The 10,000-nt window shown below is 47.8% G+C and overlaps 1 protein-coding gene across 1 annotated transcript in view; it reads left to right on the top strand.

Annotated features, from left to right (window-relative positions):
* LOC125949465 (uncharacterized) overlaps positions 1–10,000 on the top strand; it is a 109,890-nt gene that overhangs the window by 76,628 nt on the left and 23,262 nt on the right. The window contains exons 10-12 of the mRNA XM_049676476.1: positions 1,114–1,273; positions 7,406–7,636; positions 7,843–7,965. Of these exons, the coding sequence (XP_049532433.1) occupies positions 1,114–1,273; positions 7,406–7,636; positions 7,843–7,965 (514 nt within the window). The remainder of the gene's footprint in view (positions 1–1,113; positions 1,274–7,405; positions 7,637–7,842; positions 7,966–10,000) is intronic.

Genomic DNA, 10,000 nt, shown 5'->3' on the forward strand with positions numbered 1-10,000 from the left:
GACAGCTTCTTTCGTTTGATGTTGCTGGACGGAATCGTTGGTCGGTCGGTCGGTCGGTCGGTCCCCGGGTTCGTGTAAGACCCACCCGGACCGGAAGCACAATTTCACAAATTAAAATCATCATTCATTCATTAAAATATGCAAATAAATGGTGCTGCTTGCTGCTCGCTGGGGTAGGGAGCGGGCAGTGGGACCCCGGGAGCCCGGTGAGCGCCCGGAAGCGCGTGATTATGTTCCATCGTGATGCCGTGATTAGAGTTTCGGTCAACGCAAACGTGAAGGAAGAGGAGAAGGAGGACGGCTTTCCGCATCACAGGGACCGGACTGACCGGATGCGGGGGAGACGGGGAGAGAAATTATTTCTAAATTTCTCACTCAACCTCACTCAACTCGCAGCTCGCTTCGATCGTTGGCCAAAGGCATCTTTCCCCCATCGAGCCACGAGCGATGATGAGCGATGGAAGCCGTTTAGCTGCCAGACGACGATGTGAATGGGTCCTTTGTGCAACGCCAGCCACCAAGCAGGTGGTTATTATTATCATTTTGCGGCATTGTTCGAGTTTCACGCATATTTAAGGATTCTTTTCCTCTGGAAGACCCCCGCAAATCCCTTTGGAAGCAGCGATGCAGGACTCTTTCATTCAATTGTTTAAGATCGTTTAGATTAACGACGCGGTCCAAGAGATGAATGGTGAGTTGCCCGGGTTGGGTTGAATGAAACCATTCACCGAAAGGAGGTCTTTTTGATTGGCGTGAGTGCCTGAAGTAGGAACGAACAGAATATTGACCTTGACCTTTTGGCCACAAGATGATGGGCCTCTTGACTGCTGCTTGTAATCTGCAGAAAAGTCTCGTCGAGAACCTTGTCGGGAATGTTGAATGTTGCTACCTCTATGAATCCCTATGCTGCTTACCTCACAAGTACAAATGCGGGAAGTGCACGAAACGGACAAAGCGCTGTTGCATTCCTTCTGAATATCGTCTCATCATCTTCTGCATGCACTCGTTGGCAATCCGTTGTTACCTTCGAAGCATTAACACCAACAAACCTCAATTAATTAGATTCATCATCTTTTCCTTTATCTTTTCATAACCATCCGTATGAATGCTAAGGGCCAACCGGTAACGCAGAACCTGACGTCGGGCATCATCATTTCTACGCGGTCGCTAGTGCTACAGCGCGTCGGTCGGTTTCACTCCGGTAGCTACGCCTGTGCCGCCGCGAATGATCGCGGAGAAACGCAAAGCGATCCGGTGGCTCTAAAGATACACTGTAAGTACTGCTTGTTGAGTTAATTAATACATACATAATTTTTGCATTGCGAGAACATAATCTAGCCTATTGAATGTACACAGCCCGTGAGCTTCGTTTTCTAATGAATAAGGAGCTGCACAAGGTGACAGTGTTAGCATTACTCTACTAATAGACTTCGCAACAACCCATGGTTTTAGCTTCGTTGAATTTCCAACAACTCATAGGCGCGTGGCACACTTGACCCAGCAACGGAATGGCAAACGGAGCCGAACCCTAGAGTTGAGTTTCTTTTCGTCGTAAGTCACAAAAGGCAGCGCCTTAATTAGTGTGCAACTACTCAAAATTTGCACAAAAAGTCTCCACCACATGATGAAGTCACCACCGTCGTTGAAAGTGGTTCTTTTTTTCCGACGAACTCAACCCTTCACATCATCAGAGCAGCTCAAGTTCGTTTGCGGTACTTCCCAGCTTGCCTATAGCTGGTATCATGCTGACCTGTTTTTCCGACCTGCTCTCGTCATCATCATCAGCACTTCACCGGAGGAACGAAACATCATAGCCATTATACTGTTGATAAAACGAAAGACATCATTATGCCGAAAGGATTCCATGTTGTGACCGATGATAAGCTTTCGGAACGCTGAACTGAGAACGCAACGCAGAATCGCCGCGCACAAAGCGAAACAACAAACTTTCGCACAAAACTCTGGCAGAACTCGGAAAACCGCCGATGGAGTGCTTGGTTTGATCCGATCAAACGCCCGCCCAACGTATCGGTGTGTCCGAAACAGTCCGACTTGGCATGGTTCATGGGCCTTCATCACTCCCCGCATTGACTGCAACCGTTTTCCAGCGGATTTCCGGCGGAAAAGGAGGGCTTTAATACACTAATTAAGCCCTCTGTCCCTGTTGAGGGCACATCATCAAACGCAGATCAAAGACGGTCCGCCTGTTCTGGTGCTGTTTCCGGCTAACTGCGTCCACGTTCGATTCATAAGGCAAACGTCTATAACATACAGATCCATGGCACTCATGGGAACTGTGAGGGAATCCCAGATTAACCATCCACGCCAATGACGTTGCTTATGGTCGCCGTCCTCGGAGTAGCCCGTAGAAGGCATCGTGGCGTGATTACATTGCAAAGCATGCAAACCACAAGCCCTAATGAATCGGAATGTTTCGCATTCGTCTAGCGTGGGTTTACTTAGAACGCGCATCCGAGTGCTTAGTCTGCGTTTCACAGAAATAGTAGACAGAAATGCGAGAACAAAACAAAGCTGCCAAACCACCAAAAAGGGAAGAGATCGGCATCCTTGGTGAAGGTAGACACAAAGGTCACACAGGCGAATGGCGCGGTGACATTTCCTGGGAATGGGAGCGGCACACATGCCTGACTAACTTATATGAAACGATAATATAAAACAAAACTTGATCAGAATAAGATTAAAAACTACCTCTAACACTTTAGTAACGGAATGGTTCGCTGCACCACTACTACCAATGATCAACTCAGGGAGCAGGCGCTATTGAAATTGCTACAATATTCCATAATGGATCATCAAATTCGTCAAAATCATTTCGATAACCATTGATATCAATCAGAAGAGACTTAAAATGTGTTGCTATACTATTGAAGTTACGTAATAATGCGCTTGCTTCCATTTGAATATGTCAGAACGAATATGTCACATTCACAGGAGGCCTTGACCCTCTTGGAACTCGGTAATTCATGCAGTGATTAGAAGAATTATTTGACGAGTTCATGATCCAAATATTTCTGCAAATGCAGACATCCACACTTATCAGCATATCAAAATTTTGCTCTATCAGTGCTATGTTTGTTCCATACATAGCATTACTGGTTGAAATATTGAAAGAAAATACTTTTAAAAGACTTATGACGAATGTTATCAATGTAATGCACTCGAGGCAGTCGTGCGTTTATAGGAAGTTTACCACAACGACCACTACGTAAACACCCGGACAACTTTCATTGATTAACTTTCTGCTGTGCAAACGTGGGAGCTGTAATGCACATCGTATCATGCGAACGAAACAAGCATAGTTCATTGATGTTGCATTGTTCGATAAGAGAAGTATCGCAGGCAACGCAGCATTCATCAAATAGACACCCACCTGACCCAGCAGTCGGGTGACGATAAGATTCGTCATTTTGTTCGCCAAGAATGTCAATATTCATTCTAGCTCGGCAACTGCAATTACCGCTCCCGTTTGCTATCTGCTCTGGTGCCGGGGGGCGGTGGAAGTAAAAGTTGCAGTAATTTTTCATTTCCCTTGCAGTCCCGGGTTCACGGTTCGTCCCGTTCCCAATCTGCACGATACAGAACGACGCACGACGGTACATTACAATAGTCACACGGGGGCATCATCCGGAGTGGTGTGCCCCAACACTCATATTAATGAGCTGACAATAACACTCACAACTATGAACACTGCACGAAAACCGGAGACCGTTCCGTTCCGTGCTGCTCGTTGTGCAAAAGTCCGGACCTCGAACCCTACTCCCGGGTTTCTGGCGACGAGGCGAGGAAAGGCGTCAAGTAGTGCAATAAAACTTAATAACGAAATAATAATTAATGCTTCACCCTCTCTCTCTCTTTCTCTCTCTTTATCTTTGGGAGGGGGGTGTCTGGTCTGGTGTACACCAGGAATACAAACACCAAACACACTCGCCATCTGTACGGGCTGTAAACTTTCCGATGTTACCGTCGTGTCGTGCCCAAAAGCATAACCCAGCACCAACACCACTCACCGCCACCATTTTGAAGGTACCATTTGGCCCCTTGGTGCTGATTGTCCGTTTGGGGTTCCGCTCGAATCATGGCCGCCGCCGCACACAATTGTGTCTGAGTTCATCATGGGTGGAGTGTAGCGGAAGGTGGGTTGAGCATTGTTTTGTGATGCTATCTCCTCGCACAGCATGATAAGCGATGCTCGGTCGGTCGGTGCTATTATTGTCGGTTCTATTGATCAATGAGGTTGACCAGCTTGCCAGCGAGCTCAATTATGTGTCACTCGTCGAAGTATTGTATCGAATGTAAATTTATTCATTCGAAAAACTCGAAATTACCTAATTCTCACTCAACCACTAACCACCGAACCACTCCATTGTACACTGTTGAAACAATATGGTAGTTTCTTGGAGTACCACCAAAAGAAAGTCCACTTCATCCCGGTCAATGTCGTCCTGTGTCTGGCTACGATGTGCATAACTGGTTCAAGTCCAATTTAGCGCCCCGCTCCCGGCGGTGTGCCCGAAAGTACATAAAATGTGCCAAACTTCGAGGGCGCCGCGTTGTTACCATTTCATGAGTTTCATGACTCGTAAACAACTCCTAATCGCACGGCGGGTTAAGGATAACGGCAGAAAACACTCCCTGGCGTACGACCAATCATAACTATATTAAAAACAAGAAGCGAACGACGAAGTAGGGTAAAGACACTCTCGACTCGAATCGACTCGTCCTACCCACCCTCAACCCCCGGGGAGGAGGAGGGAGTTAGAGCCCAGCTGCGCCAACTCGCTACGCTTCGAACAGTGAAGCGGGAAAGTTGGTGCAGCTGGTGCTCCGGCCACATACTACACACACAGACACACACACAGACACACACATCGAGCGGAACACACGCTACTAGATACGCGCACGCACGAACAGTCCAGCTCTGCCGAGCAACCAGCATCAGCGCCTCCTTCTCTTCCTCCGAGTCCTGGTCACACGTTTGACAGTCGTTGTCGCCGTCGGTCTCGTTGGCTAGCAACGACCACCGTCGTCGTATCCTCGCCTGCTGCTGTACCGTCCAGCACCGCTTCATTCGCTTCATTCCATGGCTCTTGGCAAACTTTGGACATTTGTTCAAAGTCCTGTGTATCCTATTCCCCATTGTGTGTGAAGCCTTTCGACCGCACGACACACACACACACACACACGCTCTCTCTCATATGCGAGCCCGAAAAACCCGATAGCTCGGTGGTGGCAAAGTTTGGGGGAGAATTCTGTGATGCACTAAGCCCCAGTAACGGACGAACACACAAACACACAGACAGAGGAACGAGGACACATTTTTGGATGGTAGTGTGGGGGGAGGAAGGGATTTTAACAAACTCCAGCGAGAGTAATTAGCTCCGCCGAGAAGTCTGTGTTGTGGGGGCTCTCACTGGGCACTAACAAGGCTTGGTTCTCGGTTTGGTGCCAACCTTTCCCGGACCCTTTGATCATGAACGAAACCTCCCCGAAATTTTCATCTTCCTGCCACATGCTGATGCTGCTGCTGCGGCTGCTGTAAGTTTTCTTTACCTCAAAGTACCAACCACCACTACACCATGCGATCCATCAATTAAAAGCCAATAAGGTTACGAAAACTGTGTGTGGTGTACAATCGCCAGCCGCCATTCTAATTTCACTAATTTGCTTATCAAATTACGAAGACTATTCACACACCCATCCACTGCACTCTCGCTCGGTGGCAAATGTCATTACTTTGATTCACTTAACCGCGACCAAGTGCAACATGCAACAGCGCCTAGCGCCAAACCGTGCATTCGTTTGCCGCCATCACGGCCGTGTGGTGATGGCAGCAGCAGCAGCAGCAGCATAATACGACATTGTTGCGGCACTCCGTTGTTGCTGCAACGGGCAGTGTTGAGCGCGTTCTGCAGCTTTGCTCATGTTGGCGACCGTTTTTTTCCTTCCAATTTTTCTATGTTTTCCCCGTTACCTCTTCACGCGATACGGATCGTGGTCCGCATCGTGGTCGTCCCTTCCAGGACCCATTAACCAAGCGGCAGCAGCAGCAAAAATGTGCTCCAGTGCTGGGACACACACCAAGAGCGCACCATAAATATCAACCACGACGCGAATTTCACTTTTAATTGTAAAACAGCGCCGTGGAGTGCTTCCGGTAGTAGTAGTACGTGCCACCGGGCACCAGGCAGGACCGGTCCACGACGGAGCGCCAACACCAGCACACCGCCAGCGGTAGTGGCTGCAAATTTTAATTTCGGGCTTTCGGGCGCTCGCCGAAAACAACATCATTGCCCATTGTCATACCAACTGCTACAGCCCTCTCCACTCCCGGAAAATCGGGGCAGGATGGAAGGACGCCGCAACATTCGTCTCTCACTTGTTCTCTCTCTCACCCTCTCTCCGAGCTCTTGCTCTAACGAATCACAAGCAATGCAGCTGGGGCAGCTCCCGGGTACACGGACACTTTGCTTGTCGCCGCTCTCGTTCCCGGTTCCGGGGCCCCGGTTTCTAGCGACGGTGGCGGTGGTGGTGGCTGGAGGGAAAAGTTTCGAATTTCCGCTAACCGCAACATTACAACCCGGGCAGAGCCCTGCGTCCATGCCAACGATGCCCGCGTTTTGCTTCTTATTTTTGGTGTGGCGTGTACCAAATTATTGTTGTTGTCGATTTTGCCTTTTATTTTTGTTTGTTTGTGTGCCGGTGTGTGTCGGTGTGTGTGTCGGCATTCATTCCGTTCCTGCCGGTGGCAAGCTGGTGTCTCCGGGAGTTGTTGGCACAATACAAACCGCTCTGTTTTGTAGCAACGCAGCAACTGCTCGGAGATGCTGCGAGCAGTAACCAGTCACCATGGTTGGCTGTGGCCGTTCCCGTGGGAACAAAGGCGAACGAGCGAACCGTGACACCCTCTCGCGAAGCACTCGGCTCTCAAAAGCAAGCTAAAGACGGCACTAGCGCCACCCTCTAAAATCCACCCCAAGCCCCCCGGGGGTGGGGAGTGTTATTCATAATCGTAAAATTCACTTTAACACACTCCCTGGCCCTGGCTGGCTGGCTGGTTGGTTGGTTGGTTGGTTACTGGTTGGTGTGTTGCGTTCCGGGTTGCTCCGTTGGTTGCCAGGCGCGCCACCGCAGCTCGACCTCGACCACCTCGACCAGTGTCTGTCCTGTTTGGCGCGTTTTGGTGCAGCATCACTATCTCAACCTGACGACAACGCACCCACCCACTGCCCACGGTGGTTGGTGTGTATGAATAAAAATGAATAAATTAAATGTTTTGCGAGACCCACAAAAGTCAGTTCGCAGACAAGCGAAGAGTTATTTGCCTCCCGGTTGCCGTCCATGCTCATCGCTTTCCTTTTCTTTCTTCTTCTTCAATGCATTGCAGTTGCGCCGGTTTGCATATCAAACAGTATCATGATCGTCGGTGCATCGCTGGACGAGACGGTACCGGTGCCGTGTCACGTAGCGGCCGATCCGCTGGACGTGTCCTTTGATTGGAACTTTTCCAATAGCGGCGAACGGTTCGAGGTGGCCAGCGGCCAGTTCAATCTGCTGCAGGACTTCCACTCGGAGGGCATCACCCAATCGCGCTACGATGCCGACGATGACAACTCAGGTAGGTCACGTCACGGTACCTCACCTCACCGCAACACCCCAGGCATTCCCGCCATTCCTACATCGTGATGTCTTTATAAAAATAATCATCATAATCAGGCGACTGTTCCCCTGTCACGTTCGTCGCGGTGCAGGTCGTGGAAGGTGGTTCCGTTGTTCCATTGTTTCTACGACTGTCCTTCCTTCCGTCCGTCTCCGTCTTTACAGAAACGATCTACGAGCTGCTGTACACACCGAAAAGCGAACGGGAGTACGGGACGCTGGCGTGCTGGGCAAAGAACTCGATCGGTAAGCAGATCGAACCGTGCCTGTTCCAGGTCGTTCCGGCAGGTAAGCTATTATTGACGTCGATTGACTAACTCGCTGCAGCAGCAGCAGCAGCATACTATCACTCGATTATGTCCCCTGCAGTGTGCCAAAAAGAAGGGGAGGGGGAGGAAAGCGGTTCTGTGTCAATGAAATTCCGAGGAAAGAAATGGATTCCGTGCCAACCATTTCAATGGAATGTGTGCCATCTGTGAGTGTGTCTCTCTTTCTCTCTGTCCCCCTGTGTGCTTCGTCAATTGTTTTGAAGCATTCGGCGGATGCCAACGGACGAACTTCATTAGCTACGAGTAATTATGTATCGCTGCTCAGCATGGTATCTAATTAGGGATGGAAAAGGATTTCACTGATAATGGAAGCTATTGTTTGGAATGTTAGTGATGAAAAACGGGGATGTGCATTGTTTGAAATTGGCCTCGAGCACTCAATGCTCGTCGTTCGTTCTCCACCCAAGTAGGAGGAAAATGCATTCAAATTCAGTACCAGTCAGCATTCATATACCTAATTATGAGTTCGTGTCCGACGATAATCCTTCTGTTTCTACAAAATACCTATTCGAGGAGCCCCTTTCCCGACAAACTAGAATTAGACGATGTAATGCGGTGTATGTCCTTTTTTTTGCCAAGCCAAACTTGTTATTTCAGTTTTAATCATCTTCTCAGTTTAGTTAGAGAATTTCAAAAACGGTATACTACTATTCAACTTTTTTTTTCTAGGAAGCAAATCTAGGAACAAAAATAGAAATTTGAGTAAATCATGGGTTTTCCTTGAAATTTTCTAATAAATTAGGATACAATAGTTGACTACAGAGTATCCTAATGATAGAGTATTTGATAAGAAATATGTTTAATGGTTTATTGTTATTGAAACTAGCCGTTTTACTCGATTTTATACGAGCATACGGTTTTATATCAACTAGCAATCATTTTTTATACCTTTCTTATCGATTTTGGTACTGTTTTGGTGGTAACAGTTTCATTATTTTAGCTAGCGAGCGTGGAAGTAGCAGGATACGCCGAGCAGAACAAACAAATAAAAAAAAACGTTTGTGATTTAAAATTTCAAGCAGTACAAAGTCCACGGTTGAACCTTAACAAATTTCCAATATTTGTAACTGTGCCAGTAACAAATTCTTCCTTCGTTAAAACCAATAAGCTAATGGTCACACAGGATCCGAAATCCGGCTGTTAAAAACTCAAATTAACCCCATTAATCTCAGTGCATATTGAAGCATCAACGGTATTATGTACCGTATCACGATATTAATCGAAATGGTCATGATACGGGACGAAAACGAATTTGAACTATTTTGTTTCTTTTTTACTCAACAAAAAAGCTTAGATGATTTTGCAAAACAGTTGAGGTTTTAAACGATCATAAGTAACACACCAATTCCAATGCAACTGCTTCTCTTTCTATCTACACTCTACTTCTACGATCACAAACCACCGTTTGAACTCTCTAATTACTCACTATGGATCCAGAACTGGCCCTGCTTCTTATCCAATTTAGCTCAATTGTGGTTCAAATCCATTACTTGCCGCACGGACGACCAGCTAATGAGACGTCGTCTGTTCGATGTCCATTTGACGCAATCCAACATAATTGACCGTGCAAATAATATCTCTCCCTTCCACTCTTACTGCCACACTCTTTCATTCGCTGTCTCTCGGTACTCGTCGAACAAAAGTATCCGATAAGCTATCCAATGTGATCTCCCTTACTTTACATAAATATTGAATTCCCAGTCATCACTGGCCGGCCGGCCAGCCTGCTGGGCACAAGAACGGAGCAGCAGCAGCAGCAATGGCCTCTGTCATAACGCTTGCCGCGGTGCTCATTGTCTTGTCAACTTTTGGCGTTTTCATCGCCATGATTGCCACACTCACGGTGAACACTGACTGCGACCGAAGTGACTACGCGGTAACCACACTCCCCGGGAACCGACGAGAACCCAACACCAACAACAGAAGAAGAAGAAAAAAAACCCCGAAATGCCCAAAATGCGGAAATGTTTCTGTCACGTTTCTTCATTAGGATC

This window comes from Anopheles darlingi, chromosome 2, assembly GCF_943734745.1.
Source record: "Anopheles darlingi chromosome 2, idAnoDarlMG_H_01, whole genome shotgun sequence".
In the NCBI taxonomy this organism is placed as follows: domain Eukaryota; kingdom Metazoa; phylum Arthropoda; class Insecta; order Diptera; family Culicidae; genus Anopheles; species Anopheles darlingi.